Source organism: Equus caballus, chromosome 7, assembly GCF_041296265.1.
Source record: "Equus caballus isolate H_3958 breed thoroughbred chromosome 7, TB-T2T, whole genome shotgun sequence".
Lineage (NCBI taxonomy): Eukaryota > Metazoa > Chordata > Mammalia > Perissodactyla > Equidae > Equus > Equus caballus.
This window is the reverse complement of record NC_091690.1, coordinates 68,662,720-68,685,956: the sequence shown is the minus strand read 5'-3', so window position 1 is coordinate 68,685,956 and position 23,237 is coordinate 68,662,720. Positions and strand designations below refer to the sequence as shown.

Below are 23,237 nucleotides of genomic sequence, written 5' to 3'. Positions count from 1 at the left end.
TTACATTTCTGAAGCTGTCACTGGTAACCCTGAGAGGTCATTTGGATCACCTGCCTGTGTTTTTACCCATCCCAAATGGATACTTCCCATGAGAGAAGAAAACTCAGAAAATTCTGCCTCACAATCTCTAAGAGGTGAAGCGATCTTGTATCTCAAACCCACCTGGTTGCAACAGTGAGCCTGCTTTTCTCTGTGGTTACAGAGCAAAACTTTATATGTGAAAGTAAACGAAACGAAAAGTTGTATATTCTGCCTTTGGTCAATCAAAGCCACAGGGAGAATGAGTCAGAGAAGCCTTAGAAATGAGGAATCACAGGTAAGTCCTCCACTGACATTGCTGATTTCACTTGTTGCCCACCATCTTTCTGTGGAATGGTATTGCAGGGTCAGTGACTCTTTCATTCTGGACTCTCGTCCTTGAAATTTCACTTCCTCCAACCCTCACCAGAATTATGGCTTTCCAGGGCATGTGGCTCACCATAATGTATCACCTGTTATAGGTTTAACAGCCTCCTTGATATAAAAAGACAGAGACCAGCTAGAATCTGGAATGAGGCCCCAAAGCTGGAGGGCAAAAATAAAAATAAATCCAGTGAGACTAATTTGTCTTTGAAGACAAAAAGGACTCTGCTTGTCTTGTCAGTGTCAGTTCAAAACTCCTTCGATTGCCAAGAGTTACTATTCTGATGAGTTACTTATTTTAGCTCAATGGAAGAGCTGGATTTTGAGAACTGAAGTTATTTTAACCGGAATACATATTAGGTAGTACTTGAAGGAAGAATAGTGGCTAGTCTGTAGTAAAACTAATGATAAATAATTCAGGGTTTTATCTCTGAGGTGCTTAATTTACATCAGGTTCCCCCATAAACGTAAAAAGGAACAGAAAGAGGGCTGGTATTATCAGCCTCAGTAAGTACTATTTCCTGTAATAATCCAATCGGGCATATTTACGTCCATGCTACGCAGAGATGAATGGGCTGGTTCTCTCTTCAAAGCGCCTACTCAAAAGTAACTCCGTAAGATTATTTTGGAGATCAAATGAGGTAACTAATATAAAAGCGCTTTGTAAACTGTAATGCATTATTCCTTTTTTCCAGAGCACTTGGTATGTAATGTGAATATCAGACACAGTGCAGGACTAAAGTCCATCCACACATTTGCCAACCCCTGGTGGTGTTAGTCTTTTTAATTTTAGCCATTTCAGTAGAGATGAAGCAAAATCTCACTGAGGTTCTAATTTGCATTTCCCTGAGGATTCAGCATCTTTTCATGTGCTTATTGGCCATTCCTATTTTTTACTTTTTGTGAAAAGTCTGTTCAAATCTTTTGCCCATTCATTTAAAAAAAAATTGGGTTGTCTTCTATTGAGTTGTAATAGTTCTTTACATATATATATATATATATATGTGTGTGTTCTGAATATTTTGTGACTTGCCACTTTTTTTAATGGGGTCTTTTGAAGAGCAAACGTTTTAACTTTGATAAAAACTACTTTGCTTTTTTCTTTTATGATTCCTGCTTTTTGTATCCTATATAAAAATCTTTGCATACCCCAAGATCAGAGGTGTTATCTTCTAGAAGTTGCATAGTATTTGACTTTACATTTAGGTCTCCGATACATTTAAGTTGATTTTTGAGTAGTGTGACATGAAGCAAGGGTTCTTTTTTCATTCCTAAATGGATATCCAGCTGTTCCAGCATCATTTGTTGAAAAGACTTTCATTTCCCTACTGGCAACTCTTGTCAAAAAACATATATCCTCCCCTCAGCCCCGAATAGTTCTAGAGATGTACATCTTTTCCCTTTCATCAATACAATACTATCTTGACTACTTTAGTTTGACAGGAAGTCTTGAAATCAGGCAGTATAAATCCCCTAACTTTGTCATTGTTCTTTTTAAAATCACTTTGGCTATTCTAGATTGTTTGCATTTTCACATAAATTTTAGAATTAGCTTGTCAATTTCTATGAAAAACCTTGCGGGGATTTTTATTTGGATTGTGTTGATTCTATAGATCAATTTGGGAAGAATTATCATGTTAATACCTGTACTGGGCCTTCCAATTCATACTATAGTACATCCTTCTCCATATGTAGGTCTGTAATCTCCCCCAGCAACATCTGACAGTGATTTCAGTGAGCAGGTCTTTTGTTAAATTTATTCCTAAGTAGTCCATGTCTTTTGGCATCATTAGATGGAGAATTTTTAAAAAGTTCATTTTCCAATTGTCTGCTGCTAGTATGTAATAATTAATTTTTGTATAATAACTTTTTATTCTTTGACCTTGCTAAATTCATCTATTACTTCTTGTAGTTGTTTTCTAGATTCTTTAGGACTTTTTATATAAACAATCAAGTTACCTGCAAATAGAGACAGTACTATATCTTCCTTTCCAATCTTCATGTCTTTTGCATCTTTTTGTTCCCTTCTTGAATTGGCTGAAATCTCTAGTAATGTTGAATAGAAGTGGTAAGAGCACAGTATTTTCTCCTTGTCCCCAATATCAGGGAAATATGTTTACTATTTCTCCATTAGGTATGATATTACCTGTACACTATCCTTAGAAGCCCATTATTAGTTTGAAGAAATTCTCCTCTATTCAGTTTGCTAAGAAATTTTTTTTATGAGGAAGTACTGTTTTGTCAAATGCTTTCTCTGCATTTATTGAGGTGATGATTATATGATTTCCCTCCTTTATTTTCTTAATGTGATGAATGATATTGGTTGATTTTTGAATATCCAACCAATCTTGCATTCCTGTGATGAACACTACTTTGTTATGATGTCTTATCTCTAATGATGTATACACACATATTCCCTAATATATATATTATTCCTAAAACACACACATACATATGTGTATGATATATGTGTGTGTGTATGTTATTTTTTTTAGTTGAATTCTATTGCTGATACTTTTTTGTAGGAAAAAAAGGATTTCTGCATCTATATTCACAGGGAATATTGTTCTGTAATTTTCTTTTCTGTAATCTTTGTCAGGTTTTGGTAGTAGGGTTATGCTGGTTTCATAAAATGAGTTACAAAAGATTCCCTCTTCTTACATTTTCTAAAAGAATTTGGGTAATATTTGTGTTATTTTATGTTTGAATATTTGACAGAATTCACCAGTTAAACAACCGGGGCCTAGTTTTCTAGGTACTTCCTGGGAGAAATGCAACAAATGCCCACATAAAGATTTGTTAGTGACTATTTATGTACAAATCATTTTAATTTGTAATTGCCCAAAATGGAAACAACCTAAGTGCCCATCAACATGTGAATAGATAAATAAATTGTGATATAAGAATACATTGAATTACTACTCAGTAATAAAAAGAAACAACTAATGATACATGCAACAACATGGATGAATCCCCAAAGTATTATGCTGATTGAAAGAAGTCAGGAAAAATAGTAAATACTGTATGATTCCATTCAAATAAAATTTTAGAATATGAAAACAATATAGTGACAGAATATTGTCAGTGGTTCCTGAAGAATGATGCAGAGAGAGGATGGATTACAAAGGGGCATGAGGAAAGTTTCTATCTATGACACTGACTGTACTTCAACTACCCCTCAAAAAATGGAAAAGAAAAGGAAAAATAAGGGAGAGGGGAGAATCTTAGATCTGAAAAATCAATTTAAAAAGTTATCCAAACCAAGCACAGAGAGGAAAAAAGATTGAAAAAAAATTATTAGTATCAGTGACATATGGGTCAGTATCAAGTGGCCTAGCCTATGAATAATTGAAGTCTCAGAAGCAAAGCAGAGACAGAATGGGGCAGAAAAAAACCTTGAAGAACTAGTGGTATAAATCTGGCTGAACTGGATCAAAAACAGCAACACGTTAAACCAGAAAGGTAAGTGAACCCCAAACAGAGTAAACACAAAAAAACCCACACATACGGCAGCATAATTAAATTGCTAAAAAACAAAGATAAAGAAAAAAAATCTCAAATTAGTCAGAGGCCCAGATGGCCAAAACAATCTTGAAAAAGAAGAACAAGGTTAGAGGTCTCACACTTCCTGATTTCAAAACATATTACCAAGTTACAGTAAATACAGCATAAAGTGTGGTACTGGCATAAAGACAGACACATAGACCAGTGGAATAGAATAGAGAGCCCCAAAATAAAACCTCGCATGGATGGTCTAATGATTTTCAACAAGGGTGCCAAGACCATTCAGTGGGGGAAAGGACCGTCTTTTCAACAAATGGTGCTGGGAACACTGGATACCCACAAGCAAAAAAATGAAGTTGGATCTTTACCTTACACCGTATATAAAAATTAACACAAAACAGATCAAAGACCTAAATGTAGGCACTAACACTATAAAACTCTGAGAAGAAAACATGAGGAAAAGCTTCTTGACATTGGATTTGGCAATGATTTTTTTATATATGAATACCAAAAGTACAGCAACAAAAGGAAATATAGATAAACTGGACTACATCAAAATTAAAAACTTCTGTGCATCAAAGGACACAATCAACAGAATGAAAAGGCAACTTACAGAATGGGAGAAATATCTGCAAATCATATATCTCGTAAGGGATTAATACCTAGATATTAATCTACAACAACAACATCAAAACAATAAAAAATGGGCAAAGGATCCAAATAGACATTTCTCCAAAGAAGATACACAAATGGTCAACAAACAAATGTGGTATATATACATGCAATGAAATATTATTCAGCCTTAAAAAGGAAAGAAATCCTGACACATGCTACAAGATGGATGAACCTTGAGGACATTATGCTAAGTGAAATAAGCCAGTCACGAAAAGGCAAGTACTGTAAGATTTCACTTATATGAGTTACTTAGAGAAGTTAAATTCATACAGATAATAGCAGAAAGGATGTTGTCAGCAGCTAGGGGGAAGGAGAAATGGGGAGTTGTTTAATGGGTGCAGAGTTTCAGTTTTGCAAGATGAAAAGAGTTCTGGAGATTGGTTGCATAACAATGTGAAAGTACTTAACACTACTGAACTGTACCTTTAAAAATGATTAAAATGGGGCTGGCCCAGTGGTGCAGTGGTTAAGTTTGTGCACTCTGCTTTGGCAGCCCAGGGTTTGTGGGTTCAGATCCCAGGCACAGACCTACACATTGCTCATGTGTACATCAAGCCATGCTGTGGTGGCATCCCACCTACAAAATAGAGGAAGACTGGCACAGATGTTAGCTCAGCAACAATCTTCCTCACCGAAAAAAAAGAAGAAGAAGAAGAAAGAAAAAGAAAGATTAAGATGGTAAATTTTATGTTATGTGCATTTTACCACAATTTTTTAAAAAGGGAGCAAAAAATCATTCAAAGGAAGAAAGATACATCACATATAGGAAAATGAGAATCAGAATAACAACTGATGTCTCATTAGAAACTATAGAATTGGTATTCTTTAAAATGCTGAAAGAAAATAAAACCATCATCCCAGAATCTTATACCCAGTAAAATATCTCTCAAAAATGAAGGTGAAATAAAGATATTTCCAGATAAATGAAAATTGAGAAAATATATTATGAGGAAACTCACATGGCAAGAAATAGTAAAGGAAGCTCTTCAGGCTGAAGTGAAATAAAACCATGTGAAAATCCCACTAGATAATGTTTAATACTTGCTTCCAACACTCATCCATATTTTAAAGAACTTAGGAGGGAAAAAATGGTCTTTTATAATTATGCAGATATTTACTATTTTTGCTGCTCTTCCTTCCTTCCTGAAGATCTTAGTTTCCTTCTGGTACTATCTTGCTTCAGCCTAAAGAACTTATTTCTTTAAATTAGATCTCTTGGAAATTCTCTTATCTTTCTTTCATCTGAGAATGTTTTAATTTTGTTTTTATTCCTGAAGGATACCTTTGTAGGCTGTAGACTTCTGGGTTGAGAGAGTTTTTACCTCCTTTGCATTAATTTCAAGTGTGTTTTCCTTTATCATATGGAATATTGTTATAATATGGGTTTTTAAATCTGTATCTGATAATTCCAACATCTGGCTTATGTTGGGATTGACATCTGTGTTTTCTCTTGAAATCTAGTTACATTTTGCTGGTTCTCTGTATGCTGAGAAATTTTGAATTATAACCTGAATGTTGTGGTATTATGTCGTGTAGACTCTGGGTTCTGTTACAATCCCTGGAAGAATGTTGATGTTTTTCTTTTTGTAGGCAATACACCTGGTTAGGTTCAGCCTGCAAGTGTTGATCCTTGTTCTCTGTGTGGTAGTGCAAATCTGTTTAGTTCACGAAGCCTTTGCTATGCTGGTTTTGGTCTGTCCCACACTTAGAACTGGAACTCCTAAGCTCTTTTTCCGAGTTTCTCTCTCCCCCCTAAATTTCACCATGTCTTCACTCATTATCCATTTTCTTTCCATAAATTAAAGAAATTCAGACAATTATTTTAAAGTCTTTGTATGCTAACTCCACAATTTGGGTTTATTTTTGTTTGTTTCTATGAACTGAGTTCAACTATAGGTCAACTTTTACAATTTCTTCATGTGTCTAGCCATTTCTCATTGTCTACTGAACATTTTGAATGATACGTTATAGGAATTTCCTTTATAGAAAAAATATGTAAATTGGACCCAGCCCAGTGTGGGTCCCTTCTTTTAAGAGTCACATCTCTTCCAGTTTCTGTCTGCTTTATGATTGCTCCTCGGTGCCTTCAAACAGCTGTTTTTTTAAAGTTTTGTCCAGAGTTTATAACTGTTACAGGATGTTTAGTATCATACAAGCTACTCCACTACTATTAGAAATTATATAGTTTTTCTGGACTGAAGAAAGCTTCCTTCCCACCCCCCAAGCCCCCTTAGAATACTGCAAAAAATGTTTGAACTTCATTTTTCCAAAAATCTCCCTGGGAACAAAGAGAACAGATTATTGGTTACCAGAGGGGAAAGGGGTTAGGGGGTGGGCACAAGGGGTAAAGGGGCACATTTATATGGTGACTGATCAATAATAATGTACATTGGGGGCCGGCCTCGTGGCCGAGTGGTTAAGGTCACGTGCTGCGCTTTGGCAGCCCAGGGTTTCCCTGGTTCGGATCCTGGGCGTGGACATGGCACTGCTCATCAAGCCACGCTGAGGTGGCGTCCCACATGCCACAACTAGAAGGACCCACAACTAGAATATACAACTATGTACTGGGGGGATTTGGGGAAGAAAAAGCAGAAAAAAAATAATAATGTACAACTGAAATTTCACAATGTTATAAACTACTATGACCTCAATAAAATTAAAAAAAAAATCTCCCTGAGATCCTGCTTATCACCTTCTTGCTCCCACACCCACACAAGTGAAAACAATGACAGAGAAAAGCACAGTTTGGTCAAAGTCCTACAATAAAGCTGCTTCCCCAGCTGCAGATAAGTTCTATCTCCTCCATTATGTTCTCTCTCTACAACACAAATTTGTTCAAATATTTATTATGCACCTACTGTGTGCCCTGGGTCCCATCTTCAAAGAGCAGTAATATATTAACATAAAAACCGATACTATGAGGCAGAAAGTTCCAAGTGCTGTGAGAGACAGAATCAAAAACTGCCATGAGAATTCAGAGTAGAAATGAACTCCAGCTAGGAAGATAAAGAGAGGTTTTACAGAGAGTGTAGAGAGCGGGCCCTAACTGCTAGTTCAAGCAGAGACATTTATATATTTGTTCTGTTGCTGTAGCGGCATCACGGGAGTGAAGGTGGTGGCAGTTGTTAATATTATATAAGACCTTCTACTTAAAGTGTGATGTGCAGACAATCTGCACTGGCATTACTTGTAGTTTAGCATGAAGGCAGGCTCTCAGGACCCACACAGGCCTACGGAATCAGAACCAGCATTTCAACAAGACCTTCAGGTATTTCATATGCACATGAAAGTTTGAGAGGCACCAATATAACAGATTTTGTCTTTCACTAGAACTATGATTGTAAGGCCTCCCATTCTCTACCCCCAGGCAATCATACATGTCGTAGAAGGGGATGGGGCACAGGAACACTGGCGATGTGTACGGACTGTCTACTGCTGGGTCCTTTATGTATGTTTTGTCATTTTATGTTCACTAGTAAGCCTCTGAATTAATCATTCCCATTGTGCATATAGGGACAGTGAAGGTCAGGAAGGTTAAATAAGTGGCCCCAAGGTCAAAAAGAAGTGGCAGAACCTGAGTTTGAACCCATATCTGACTGACTCCAAAGCCAATAAGATGATTTCATTAATCCACAGTGTCTCTGGTCTGTGCTTCAGGAGAATCAGGTGCTATTTACAGCTCTGCCACTAACTTGTGATCTTGGCTAATCCATTCTACCTTTTCAGAACTCAGCTCTTCATCTATAAGTTGGTGAAGGCTGAACTAGTGAAAGTTCACACAAATGAATCATGCTGCTTCAGGAAAATTGGTATCTGAGGCAGCCTTAAGATGAGTGTCGGGAGCCTCTGCTGTGTGATGGTAAATAACTCAGAAATCAGAACCACAGTAGCATAGTGTCGAGAAATGAGTACAGGACCAGAAATGAGAAGATCTGGGTTCTAGTCCTACCTCCGTCATGTATTAGTTGTGAGTCTCAGTTTCTTCATCTATGAAATGGAGCTAAATGATCTACACTGGCTATCTCTCAGTGTGTTCGGCTGGTTCAAGAGAGATTATACATGAAAATATTCTATGATGTAATATATTAACACAGCCAATTCTCTAATAGCCTTAATTTTCATAACGCAAGTTAGACACTTCTAAATTAATTAATTAAGGAATATGATTTGTAATCTGCCAGCCCTGGTAGCAATTGGGAACCAGCTCTGGCAGGGCCAATGAGCTCTGTGCTTTTGTTTATCCCAACAATGAGAATAAAAGGCAATAAAAATATGTACAGGCTTTGTACCTGTGAGAGAGCTGGTGGTGTTAGAAAGACAAAGACTATTACTCTAAAGCAGCGAATCCTAGCTCTAGAACTTTCTGTGACGATAAAAATGTGTGCTTTCTGTATTATCCAGCATGGTAGCCACTAGCCATGTATAGCTATTGAGCACTTGAAATGTGGCTAGTGCAATGGAGGAACTTAATTTTAAATTTTATTTAATTTTAATTCACGTCTAAATAGCCACATGCGGCTAGTGGCTACCATATGGAACAGTGTAGCTCTAGAACAAAAGTGAAATATGGATTTGCTCAATAATATTAAGGTTTTATAGTTATACTCTTAAGGCCAACAAGTAAATTGACTCTTTTTTTTCCATTCTGAAACTCTAGCCCTCAATGCCTTTTTTTCCTCAAATTAAACAAAAAAATTTTTATAGCACGATTTTTGATATTGGGAGGTCTCTGTGGAATCCAATTATCACTGTATAGCAACACAGATGATACCAGTAAAATGTAAAGTTTATCTAAGCAAAAAATGGTGTTTTTTCCTATAAATATGTATTTGCTCACATGAAAAGAGGTAATATTTTACTCCCTTGTCTTTAAAATTAAAACACAGAGACTGATAAGTAGCAGGCCCTGTGAGTGGTCACTCAAGCAGCTATTGCCCATGGCAGTCTCCTACCTTGCATTTTCTGCTCTCCGGCTTATGCACTGGTGCAAGTAGAGATACTCCTGAGGTGCACTGGTGGACAAGGTGGGCTGCATGTGGTTCGACACAGGGGGTTCAAATGTGAACAAGGTTGGCTGGCTGGAGTGCGATGGGGCTGAGGATTTTCGTTCTCGGAGAAGGTGCTGATTGGAGCTGCTGAGCTCAGCTGGAGAAGAGCGGGGGCCGTGACTGGCTGAGGAAATGTTTCTCAGGGAGTCTGTGAAAAGGAGAAAGAGCTCTGTGAATGAAAAAGGAAGGAAAGGAGTCCTTGTCCCTAAGTGGCTGTCAGAGGAAGAAGAAATATTAAGAGCAGAGGCAGTGATCCAGCAGCAGCATTCTTTCCCTCTCTGCCCCCAACCCCCAGCAAGGAGGGCTGTGGCCTCCTGGCTCTGTACCTCTGTACTGCTCCTGGAGTCACCTGGAGGCCACTCTCTATCACAACCTGGGCAGGTACTGCCCAGTATCTGCCCCGACTTCCAGGAGGTGTGGCTACCTGTGGCCCAGGAGTGCAACTCTGGCCCTCAGGTAAGGCCAGTCACTGGTGTAGTGAGTACCACTGCCTTCCTTCTTTTTGGGGGCTCCTGCTATCATCACCTCCCTCAAAGCGAAGGCTGGCTTTGTTAAATGAAGCTTTGCTTCCCGGAGACTCACTCATTGAGGCCCTGGGCTGTGCCTTACTGTATTAATGATAAAAGCACAAATGTATGTGGAGCTGTCCCTTATGACTGGTCCCAGCTCCTTCTGTCTGCCCTTTCAAGTCCTCTGAGGACAGCGATGTTCCTCACTGCCCAACTCTTGTACCCACCACTCTCTATTGGCCTTTTTTCTCTTAACTCTTATCTTAAAGTCTCGTCTGTTGTGTCAGAAAGGAAGCGAGGTATTAAAGACAGATAATAGCTTAGAGTGCTACACCCGAAGCCGAGGGCATTATTCATTTGGCTGGCTCTCTAAGCTGAGTCCAAATTCCTTAGCATAACATACAAGGCCTTTCACAGTCTGACCTATTTCCTGCTTTTCTCCTCCCATACCAAGGCATATGGAAGCTTCATCAGTCCCTGAACACACCAGCTCCTTTTATAATTCTTTGTTTTGGCTTACTCTGTTCCTTCTGCCTGGCTTTCTCTTCTACTCTTCTGGTGCTCGTATGCAGACTTTAAGACCATACACGGATATCGTATTCTCTCTGAAACCTTCCTGCACTCGGTCTTCTTCTGGGTGCCAACAGCACTTGGCCCATGCTTCGTTATATCCACTGTGACTCTGCTTCTCTGCCTCGCCCATGGGTTTCTAAGAACAGTGACTGATGTTGTTACCTCTACATTCCCAGCGTTTACCTAATAAAGACCAGGTACATAGAAAGTTCTTAATCTGTGTTTGCAGAATAAACAAAAACAATAATTCAGCATACAGTAATTCTAAGAGTGAAATTTTTTGTTCAAAAGTAATAAAGGTTTAAAGATGTAATTTCTGGTGATGTGATAACTAGTGGGGGATAATGTTTTAGTGGTGGTGATGGTTGCCTTCTATGGTTATTCAAATCATTTCAGAGGGGACATAGTTCTGTTTCCACTCCCTGTTATCTGACCTATTTCAAGCTGTACCCTTCTCATGGCCCTAGGCAGGACCACCAGCTCTACAGCATTAATTACTCTCCAGTCTTTCTGATGCTAGGCAGGACAACTTCTGCCAGTGTACAACAGAGAAAGGCCAGAAGCCTCTGGGGAAAAACAATTCCATTGACAGCTGTGTCGACCTCCAAAATGAATTCCCATTATAGATCTTGTAGTGAACTGAACATTTGTTAACAAAATCAATGGCTTCATTACTCCATTAGATTTGCAAGATGAACTCTCTAATGGCAGAGGAGAGAGGGTTTAAGCTGGGGACAGAGCAGCCATGGCGCCAGGGAATGAAGACAAGCTGCTACCTGAGAAGACACAGGGAAAGTGCAAAGAGAAAGCCTCTGGTGCAATTCTGCATTTTCCGTGGTCCTCCTGGATGCCTCTTGCTCTGCCCAGCCCTTCAATGGGGCATTCTTCAGGGTTCTGCCCCAGACTCTGCTGTGGCTTCACGCTCACTCTGGGGACTCTCCTGGGTCTACTCTCACAGCTTCAGTTACGACCTACATGACGACATCTCTCAAATCTTAATCTCTAGCTCAGTTCTCTCGCTTGGGCTCCCTGTTGTATATCCCTCCGTCTTCTGGGCATCTCCATTCAGATGTCCCAAAAGCAGGTCAAGATCAACAATCTAAATTGAACCCCTCATCCTCCTCCTGTGTTCTGTCTCAGTGAAGTACAGCAACATCACCGTCCAACCAGTTCTCCAAGCCTAGGCATTATCTGTGACTCTTTCCTGTTTCTTGACGACCACATCACGTTATGATGTCATTGCCCTGCTTAAAATTCTTCAATGGATCCCTGTTATCCTCAGGATGACTTACAAAGCTCTCTCTTTTTAAAACCATTTTCCTGTTCACTTCTTAAACCTTGTTTCTCACCACCATTGCCTTTTGTTTTGAACAGAACTTCAGGAAAATACCAACCTCTGTCTCATCACTCCACATATCAGGCTGTAAACTCTGAGGGCAGAGATTCTGTCTCTTTTGTAACAGTTTTATACCCAGCATCAAGCCCCGTGTGCAACGCAACTCCATAAATATGTGTTGATTAAATAAAGTACACAGCATAAGTCATCATACTCCTTCATTATTATTCACTGACTCCTCATTGCCTTCAGAATTAAGTCCAGGTTCCCCAGTCTGACAAGAAAGCCCATTTTGTCACAACCTCCTTATCCTGCCTTGTCACCCAAAACATCTTTCACTGCCCCTATGTTGAATGCTTGGGCTGTGCGTCTGTATAAAAGAGGAATGATTTGTCCTCACCTCTGGAGCCCTCTGCCTCCAGCTCAGGCTGCGGAATCAAAGCTGTGACCCAGACAGCCTACCTGAAGAGCTGGAGAAATCATTTCACCTCTCTGAGTCTCAGTTTCCTTATTTACAAACTGATATAGGGTGGTTATAAGGATGAAATGCATAAAGGGTCTAGAAAACTCTGCATGTTGTAGGTACTCAAAATATGTTCTAGTCACTTCTGTACTCCCAGTGCCTAGAACAGTCCCAGCACGTAGCGGGTATTCAATACATGTTTCTTGAATGAATAAAAGAATTTTCCCTAGCTCAAAAATCCAAATAAGCTTGTTTCTTGTGGTCAAAATCAGAGAGGTTTTCAAAGTCTGTTAATAAAAGGAAGTAAGGGTTAGGATGACTTGGGCCCACAGACACTTGGAATTTCATTCTACCAACATAAAGCTATGTCTATAAAACCAGTGAGCTCTATTATGGTCTGCAGACCCAGAGAAGTTCTTTCAAAGCTGTTTTGGCAGTAAACCTTGCCAAAATCCCACTTTTGCTTGCAACTTTAAAAGATTTCTACTTGAATTTATATGATTATTCCTTGGTGCCTATATTGGGTGGAATAGTGTCCCTCCAAAACTCATACCTACCTAGAACCTCCAAATGTGACCTTATTTGAAAATAGGGTCTTTGCAGATGTAATTAAATCAAAATGAGTTAAGATGAGGTTATGGTGGATTAGGGTGGGCCCTAATCTAATGACTGGTGTTCTCATAAGAAGAGAAAACACAGACAGACATACAGGGAGACCACTATGTGATAACAGACATAGAGACGGGATAAAGAAAATGTGATATATCTATACAATGGAATATTATTCAGCCACATAAATGAATGAAGTACTAATACCTGCTACAACATGGATGAATCTTCGAAACACCATGCTAAGTGAAATAAGCCAATGATAAAAGACTACAGGTTGAATGATTTTATTTATGTGAAATGTCTAGAATAGGCAAATCCATAAAGACAGAAAGTAGACCGGTGGTTGCCTGGGGGCCTGGGATGGGGGAGTGGGAATGGAACATGACTGCTAATGAGGTTTGTGTTTCTTTTTTAAGTGATGGAAATTTTTTAAGATTAGATTGTGGTGATGGTTGCACAACCCTGTGAAATACTAAAACCACTCAACTGTATACTGTAAATGGGTGAATTTCATAGCATGGGAAATATATATCAGTAAATTTATAAACACACACACAGTTTGACAGTTCCTCAAAAAGAGTTACCATATGATACAGCAATTCCACTTGTAGGCACATACCCAGGAGAAATAAAAACATATGTCCATACAAAAACTTGTACATGAATGTTCACAGCAGTATTAGTCATAAAAGCCAAAAGTAGAAACAACCCAAATGACTGTAAACTGATCAATAAATAAACAAAATGCGGCATATCCATACAACGGAATATTATTCAGCAGTAAAAAGAATAAAGTATGGATACATATTACAACATGTAGGAACCTTGAAACATTGTGCTAAGTGAAAAGAAGATAGATTCCATTTATATGAAATGTCTAGAATTGGTTAATATACAGAGACTGAAAGTGGATTTGTGGTTGCTTAGGGCTAGGGTGAGGATGGGGAATGGGAAGTGCCTGCTAATGGGTATGAGGTTTCTTTTTGAGGTGATAAAAATGTTCCAAAATTAGATTGTGGTGATGGTTGCACAACCCTGCAAATATACTAAAAAAACACTGACTTGTACACTTCAAATGAGTGATATATGGTATGTGAATTAAACACACACACATGCATAAGCCCTTTGTAACATAGGAAGTGTTAAGTATATGCAAGAAATTAACAGTAGTCTAACTAAATACATCTGACCTTTAGTTTTTCTTTATTTCCTCTCTGAGGAGAAAACTGGACACTCAGTAAAATACCAAGTCCTTACTAAAGTATGCTGAGTAAGAGACATTCTCCCTTTCCTACCCTCAGTTCCTTACACCTCCTCCAACCCCACTGTTCAGGTCTTCAACCCATAATCACAGCAAGGCAGTGGGAAGTTCAGCAACACAAAATAGCAAGAACTCATGGTTTGGGGTCAAAAGATCCAAGCAGGCTGAAATTCCATCTCACAGTGAGTGGACTTCATGCATGTGCCAAGAGCCAGGAGACTGGGGATCCATTTCCAGCTCTGCCATTAACTAGCTGTGAGATCATGGACAGGTCTCTCTCTGAACTTTAGTCCCATACCTATCAAACTGGGAGGATAATCCCTGGCCTGCCTATCTGTCTCATGAGACTGTGACAAAAGGTGAATGAGACAAGGGTGTGAAAACAAATCTGCACATTCCCATAAAACGTTAATAGGAATTTTTTTTATTGCCTGGGTACCTCTTGAGGAAAGGAAAGAATGGTAAAGATAAAGGGAAATATTAAACAATGTGTGTCTGGGCTGTTTTTGGTACGTGGCTGTAAGGCTGTTGTAATGATGTGTCTTGGGTCATTAGGAAGGTCAGTTATACAGCAAGAAGAAAATGGACGTTTCCAGACTCCTGGCCTGGGCTGGTATCTCCAAGTCTAGACTAAAGATAATGCCAGAAAATGCCTGAGTCAATTTGTTTTCTTTTAAACAGGGTTTTATTTTTTCCTCTTCGTCCTGGATTCTTTTTAGGGCCCTACAAAATCACTCCCCTTCCTTTCCACAATCACCCCTGGGAAGCCTGCCCAGCATACAAACACTCCTTCCACCTTCTTGCAAAACTCTAGAACAGGAAAGCTCTGAAGGATTTCAGTGGAGGAGCCGAGCTGAGCTGAGCCCAACCCAGCCCAACCCAGCCCAGCCCAGCCCAGCCCAGCCCAGCCCAGCCCAGCCCAGCTCAGCTCAGCCCAGCCCAGCCTAGCCTAGCCCAGCCCAGCCCAGCCCAGCCCAGCCCAGCCCAGCCCAGCCCAGCCATCAACTGGCTAGTGATAACAGGAGCAGGAAAGGGGCGGTTGGCGGGAGTTTCTGGAAAAGATGACTGGCCAAATAATGACTGGTTCCCTTATCTCAATGCCCTTTTAATCTTTATCCTTTCCCCCCAAAATCCCCACCCCAAGCTTCAGCGGGTCTCAGAACCCATAAAGTGGTAGACTGAAGCCCATGCTGGAGCCCAAAATGGATTCAAAGCCTGGCTCTGCTAACTCCTAGCTCTGTGGCCTTGGACAGTTACGCGAACCTCTCTGATGCTCACCTGTTCAGTAGGGTGAATACATACTTTGTAGGGTTGCTGTCAGGATTGGAAATCATTTATATAAAGCATTTAGCATAGTGCTCCACCATTCTTATTGCTCCTTCCTGGAGTACACAGGAACTGACTGAGACCTTGAAATTAGCCAAGGGGTATGGAGTTGCTCTCCAAGCTATAATGGACTCTTGGAAGGTAACTGTTATCACTGTTATAGTTACAACTATACCCTGCACAAATGTTATATGCAGAATGAATGAGAACAAAAAGGACAATATTGACTATAATCATCACAGCTGCTACTTACTAAGCACCTACTATGTGTCTCTAGTCTACCCTGTGAAGTAGATATTATTACCTCCATTTTGTTTTTGGGTTTTTTTTGACGAAGAAATTAAAGTTCAGAGGAGCTAACAATGACCTCTGGGGTCACTTAGCTAGAAAGTGGCAGAGCCTAGAACTGAAACAGATCTCACTGTCTTCAAAGCCAATTATGTCACCCATGTAGAGAAGTGTTCCCACAAGATCCTTATGAGGTGAATGGTATTAGCTTTATGGGAGAATAACGGTCTAGGCCCAGGTCTGCTGCAAATTGGCTGAGGGACCTTGGGCATGCCATTTCACCTTCCTGGGCCTCGTTTTCCCTATTTATAAAAGGAAGAACTTGGATTAATCAGGGCTACACATCAAAGTCATCTTTGGGAAACTTAAGAGAGTTGCACCACGTAAGACCTAAGGAGTCATATTTACCCAGAGATTTAGATTAAGATCCGCTGGTTTGGTTTTTAACAATTTCTGATTCTTAATTCTGGGGCAGAGGAATTAGGGTTGGCTGAAAAATCAAAGGCAAAGCAAGCTCCAAAAGCCAAATGAAAGAACAAATTCTTTCCAAAATCTCTCTTTGTATCATCAAAACTATAAATTAGAAACCATCCATGTTCTCACTGGCCCTTCATATCATCAGTCTATGGCCCACCCCAAAGGAACAGTGTGTGACAGAAAGAGCCCTGACGTGGGTTCAGAAATGTGGGAGTCTTACCAAAGGGTCTCTCTGTACTTCATTTCCTACGCTGTCAAATGCCAAAGAGAACATCCACCTTACAGGGTTCTTTTGAGGATTTGATGTGATGAAAAATGGCTAAATAGTAATTATTAAATACTCAATCAATGGTTGTTGGCTTGACACTAGTTCATTTCATCATTTATTCCTGAAGTCCTGCTAACATTCTAAGGTTTCTAATGGGGAGAAGATGATTGATGAAAGAATTTTGAAAACAGAAAATGGTATAGGATTCTACAGGGTGAGTGGTCCCCATAGAAAGCTAACTGAAAAACAAGGGTCAGATGTGTGGAGGATTCTAAAAACAAAAGCATGCTGACAGGTGCTGAGGGCAAGTCTGTATCCACAGCTCTCTGCCATTTTAACTTACAATCACAGGCCTGAAATTATTTAAGAAGAAATAATCCTCAAAACCTTTGGGCACACATCATAATTAGAGGAGTTATTCAAAAATTTAAGGCCAAACACAAAATGGCTTTATTCTATACAATAACTCACATAATATAGCAATTGGAAGGGGCCCCTAAGTCCAATCTCTCCTTTATCACTGTCACCCTCCCCACATGCCCAAATCTCTCATTTAGAGTTGGAGAAACTGTGGCCGAGAAAGGTAAGACTACTTGTCCAAGGCCACACAGTGGGTCAGATGTGAATCCTGGAATTAGAATTCAGATCTCCTAGTCCAGGGGTCCTTCTACCGTACCAAAAAAAAAAAAAATGGATGTATCAATGTGAATGAAGATACATTCTCTATAACGTGAGAGTGTGTGTGCGGCGGGGCAATCAAGTCAAGAGATCTGATCATCAGGACACTGGCTGGCGGAACTGTTCGTTTGTTATGCGTTTATAATGTTACTCACATTTACATGGTAAGTAAACATTTGCTGGATCAAACTACTAAAGACTAGTGTAAATAATTCCCCAAGTTCAAAAATATAAGCCTCCTAGTGTTTATAAAAACTATAAAGCAGAGGAAGAAAAAAGAGGAGCCAGAGCCAGGCAGTAACGTGAGACCCCGTGAGACCTTTCAGGGACTACGCCTCCCCAGCCCGCTGCCGAGGAAGGATCTGAGAAAGAACACCATCTCAGAGCTCTGAGAGCTGAGTCAGAACATCCTGACCTTAACCCATATGATCTCTCAGAAATCGATTCTGTGAAGGGCACAGGGGAAACAGAGCGAGTGGCTGTAGATTAGAGGCATGTCGCAGTCCCTGGTCACACATCCTTACATAACCTTCTTTGCCCTGGGGCATCACATTTTAGAGATGGGAAACTAAGGCCCAGAGCAAATGCCATGGCTCCCTTCCCTAAGCTTCTAGTTAGAATTAACCACACCTTCCTCTAAACCTTTTACAGTACTTCATTTTGCTGTTTATTGGATGTTGGAAATAGACAAATCTTGTCATACAAAACTAGACTGTGAGCTGTCAGAAGTCAGGATCTAGACCATCTCTGTTTCTCTGATGGTGTTTGGCACAATGCTCTGTGCCTAGCAAACATCCGGATTAGAACAAGAACGTGTTCAATAAACACACCATGGCAGTAAGTTTTGTGAGAATCTTTCCTCCTTGCGTCAGAAGAATGAAAGAATAGCTCCAGGATCCAAACGTAAAGTGTTCTTTAGGGCGGAAGGAACTGTTATCACTTACTGAGTTTTCTGGGTTGTGCGTGTTTCTGTTTCTAGACAGCCTTTCTATATTTAGCCACGCATTGTCCTGTTCATTTTAGAGAGATCAGGTTACGAGCTTTGTTCTCACCTTACCTGCTGTACTTACAGCACATCTCAGTCATGCAGACCTTATTCCTGCTCCTTTGGGTGGGGCTTGGGTGGGCTGGGTGGTCCCCTTCAAAGAGTTAATTCATATTTGGAATTAAGCACTTTTTTTTTCTTTGCCGTAACACTGGTTTATAACATTATATAAATTTCAGGCGTACATCGTAATATATTTCGAGTTCTGTATAGATGACGTATGTGGAACGAAGCACTCTTGCCATTTACTTGGGGTCATGAGCACTGACTGTGGCACTGTGCTGGGAGCTGCAGGCTTGTCAAAAAGCATGGATCTTGTCCCTGCTCTGTGAGCTTATACTGCAGCTGGAGAGAGCAAATTTATATTCAGGGCAGCACATCTCCCTTCCCCCAAGGAACTCTGGGAATCCATTAGTATTCCCATAGGAATCAATCCATCCAGCGGGCACCATAAACTCACATGTCAATGATGCATTTGATCTTTGTGACCTTTCCACGAAAATATCGAAAATGTGTCACTGTAATTTTAAGCTAATGAACTTAAAAGAGGTAAGCTTCTCCCTCCTTTTACAGTGACTTTCACTAAGAGACAACTAGCAATCATGAGCGAAACATGAGTGTCAGACATTACAATGGTGGGAACTTATCAAGAATCATGAGCAGTGGCAATAATCGCAAGAACAATACCTGAAACTGCTCTATCTGGACAGCAAGGCAGGGATTCTAAGAGCTGCAGCTTGCCCAGAGAATTATGAGATCTGCAGCGTAATCTGAAGCAGAACTTTGGCTTCAGGAGAGGCGGCGTGGTACAGGGAAAGGAACATGGACTTTTGTAATCTGAATCTCAGCTTACTAGCTATGGAACCTAGGGATGGTATCTGAATCTAAGAGACCTAATTTGTAAATCAGCTACCTGTAGGGTGGTCCTAGGGAGTAAAGAAATGCCATAGTTCCTGCACAGGAGTGTGCTGCAAAGGGACGTTCTCCCAGCACTCCACTGTGGGAGGTAACCTGGTGTGGGAGATCGTAAACTTGGCGTTCACAGACCTTCAGGGTTTGATCAGAGCCCAAACTGGTCCCAGAGGGTGCAAATGGCCTCAACTGGCCTTTGTGTGGTGAAGGGTAGCTTCCCCACTCATCTTTCAGTTTTGTGTCTTTGCTGCCTCAGCAACTCTAGGTTTTTTCCACTCCAAAAGGGAGCACTGTCTTTTTAACACCACTAGGAGGGCCAACACACTAAGACCATACGCACAGATATCTGAGCAGGTGCACCAAGGCATATTATTACACTAGTACAGGGAGTGACAAACTATAGACCGCAAGTCAAATCTGGTCCACTGCCTGTTTTTATAAATAAAGTTTTATTGGAACACAGCTAAACCTATTCATTTACATATTGTTTATGGCTGCTTATAGGCTACAACGGCAAATCTGAGTACTTGTGATAGAGAATATTTGAGTGGTACAGGCTGAAATATTTACCATCTGGCCCTTTACAGAGAAAGTTTGCCAAGCCTTGGACTAAAAGTTTTCATTCTTGTTTGTATAATCATGTCCTCTTTCAATATATTAGCATCTAATTTAAATTTATCACTAAGGAGACAGAAGTAAGCTAAAACCAAGACCAATGAATCCCAAACTTATGCTCTGAAATAATCAAGACGAGGAACCACAAGAAAAGCTAGTTTGGAGAGCTCATTAGTATTATTATAAGAAATCACATTCATTTTCATTTTAGCACATCTTGGGCACAAACAACATGCTAGTTGCTGGTCCGCACACAGACTCAAAAGCTTCGAGAGAATAACATGATAAACTTGTATTGATAGGCTTAGAAAAAAGCACCAGATTGTTCTTTTTGATCATAAACCACTTATTCTTCTTCCATATCACAGATGCAGAGGTCTGGAAATGACCAAGGGATCATTTAGTTCAATATTTTATTTTACTGATAAGAAATCTAAGGTCCAGATAAACCAAGTGATTTTCTTACCAGTGACTGAGTGGCAGACCTGGGCAAGGACGTCAGTCTCTTGTTTCTCAGTTCAGTGTTTTTTCTAGTAATGCATCTTATTGGAAGAACCATAAACATTATAAGCTCTGAGCATACTTTTGTACTTCTGAGGAAAATGAAAAGAGCTTCCATTTAATGATCTAACATGGTTTCCTGAAGTTCTCTAAAAAGTCCAAAATTACAACTGAAAAGGTCAGCAGTATTATTGACATATTCTTTGAAAAAACAGTAACACTTTCATATGTGTAATACAGTAGCTTCTAATTTGCTTTGGTGCCAATTAATACAAAAAAGAGGGAGGGGGTTATGACAGAGATTGGACTGACTCTGCAGAGGATCAATTTGGTGAGAACTAACAAAGGAACAATATCGAATGTTCTATTTCACGACATGATATCATTCTACATTTACTGGGTCTTCTTTAATTTCTCCTAGCAATGTTCTCTCATTTTCTGTAAAGAGGTCTCGCACGATCTTTGTTAAATTGACTCCTAAGTATTTTACCTTTTATGCTATTGTAAAAGGAATTTTTTAAAAATTTATTCTCCAATTGTAGGCTGCTCTCAACAACTCTGACATTTATAAAATCCCTGAAAAGTTGGCAGGACAATGATCTTTGCCAATTCATTTAACATATGAAGAAACTAAGACTCAGACAAATAAAATGACTTACTCAGTGTTATAGAATCTTCGGAAATGCGTAAGCTAGGATTCAAACCCAAGTCTTCTTCCCATCAAGTTGAGCACTCATTCTATTATGTAGCTCTATGTGAGGTAGACGAGAAGCACATACTTACACATTACAAGTGCCACACAAATATCCAGAGAAATTAGAAGAAGAAAACTATTTTAATATGACTAATAAAGAAACCAACACCAGAGAGGCCTTTCCTGATCACCTGACCTAACCGGCTTTCTAGTCACTCCTTACCATGTGACTTTGTCTTCTTTTCTTCAAAGCACTTAATGCTACCATTTGAACATTTTGTTTTTGATCTGTCTCTTCCCACTTGACTATAAGCCCCTTTAAGAGTGTGAACCTCACATGTTCTGTTCATCATTGATGCTTCAGTGTGGTGGCCATAAAAATACGCCTCTTAGATCTCTGATCTGATGTGGGTAGCAAAATTGACTGACAACCCCAGCTGCTGGCCCCTCTGCATCCTCAACTCTCCATGGCCTGTTCTCATCCAGCGACAAAGAACGGCAGGAGCACTAACACAGGCCTGTTCCTGTGAGACACAGGACTCCTTTAATGGGAGACCTTGGCTCGAGAACTTCCACTGACCAAACTGTCTTAGAACTGCATTGTGTCCAATCCTCCTTCCTGTCTTCTCTCCCTCACAGGTGTCAGATCTGCATCCCACCGAAGGCTTCCTCCCCTTCTCTGGCTCCCTCCCATTACCTCTCACAGGTGTTTCACCCAATAAGCCTCTTGCACATCTAAACTCATCTTGACAGCTGCTTCTCAGAGAACCTGAACTAACACACCCAGTGTCTAAAACAGTGAACAAATGGTTGGCCCAGGTTCATACTGCAAGTAAAACCACAGACCCAGAATCAGAACCCAGGTCTCTGGTCCCTCACCTAAAGCCTTTTCTACTCAGATCACCAATCATGTGAGGAGCACATCCTTGGTGCCTTTGTCCAGAAGGCCACTCCTCTGATGAATTTAAGGGGAAAATGTATCCACCAATAGCCAAGCCCCACAGCTGACCCCTCAGCTCTGTTTATAATTATGTGGACTCCAGTGGGGATGAAAACATCTTTTCTAGATTCAGAGAAAACTGAAGCTATGGTTTAGGTGAATGGAGAAAAGCTGGTTTAGGGTGAAATTAAAAGCAGCAAGAACTCTGTGTAATGCCCTCTTAAAGGAATGTAGGGAGAGCAGCTATGCTGGCAAAGCCAGAGAAAGTCATCACAAAAGAGCAGAGACAGCAGTGAATTTTCCCCAGGTCTTTGTGCATGCACTGAAGACCCTCCACAAGTACTGTGACAGCTTGAGGGAAGGACTACATCTGGAATTTCAGAGGATGGCTTAACAGTTAAGAGCATGGACTCTGGAGCCTGGCTGCCTGAAGCCCAGCTCCTTTACTTACTAGTTGTATGAACTAGGGAAAGTTTCTGAAATTCCCTGTGCCTCAGTTTCCTCATCTGTAAAATGGAAATAATAATAGGTACCTAGCTCACAGGATTATATGAGTTAAGCTTGTGAAATACTTATAACACTGCCTCGTACATAGTAAGCTTTATGTAAATATTAGCTATTATTAGTAGTAATGGTACATTTAAAGAGACACCTTCATTTTTGAGCGCCTCAACTTAAGTATAATGCATCTTGAATCAGGAAGGTCAGCAAAATGTATTTGATAAACATATTAATCATAAAGAGTAAAAACGTTTTTGAGTTTGGGCAAAACAGAAATAGGATTATTTAGGATGTCTCAGTTTTGGGGAGATAAGAATAGCATGGTACACATACTCAAAGGGCTGTTGTGAAGACCACAGAGAAGGCAGCGACAATTTCTCAGCCATACATTCAGCAGATATTTAGTGTGCACTTATCATATACCAAACGCTTTGTTATATGCTTTAAGTGGGTTCTTATTTAATCTTCTTAATAATCTTGTGAAGAATGTCTTGTTTCTATTTTACTGATGCAGAAATTGAGGCTCAGAAAAGTAAATTAACTTACCCAAGACCATATTAAGATTGAACTCATCAATATTGTAGTTTCACATATTTATATGATTCCAAG

General features: G+C 40.0%; 1 protein-coding gene across 2 annotated transcripts in view; it reads right to left on the bottom strand.

Annotated features, from left to right (window-relative positions):
- GAB2 (GRB2 associated binding protein 2) overlaps positions 1–23,237 on the bottom strand; it is a 181,343-nt gene that overhangs the window by 22,339 nt on the left and 135,767 nt on the right. For both annotated transcript variants that reach the window (XM_023646534.2, XM_070274335.1), the window contains one exon: positions 9,534–9,777. In XM_023646534.2, the coding sequence (XP_023502302.1) occupies positions 9,534–9,777 (244 nt within the window). The remainder of the gene's footprint in view (positions 1–9,533; positions 9,778–23,237) is intronic.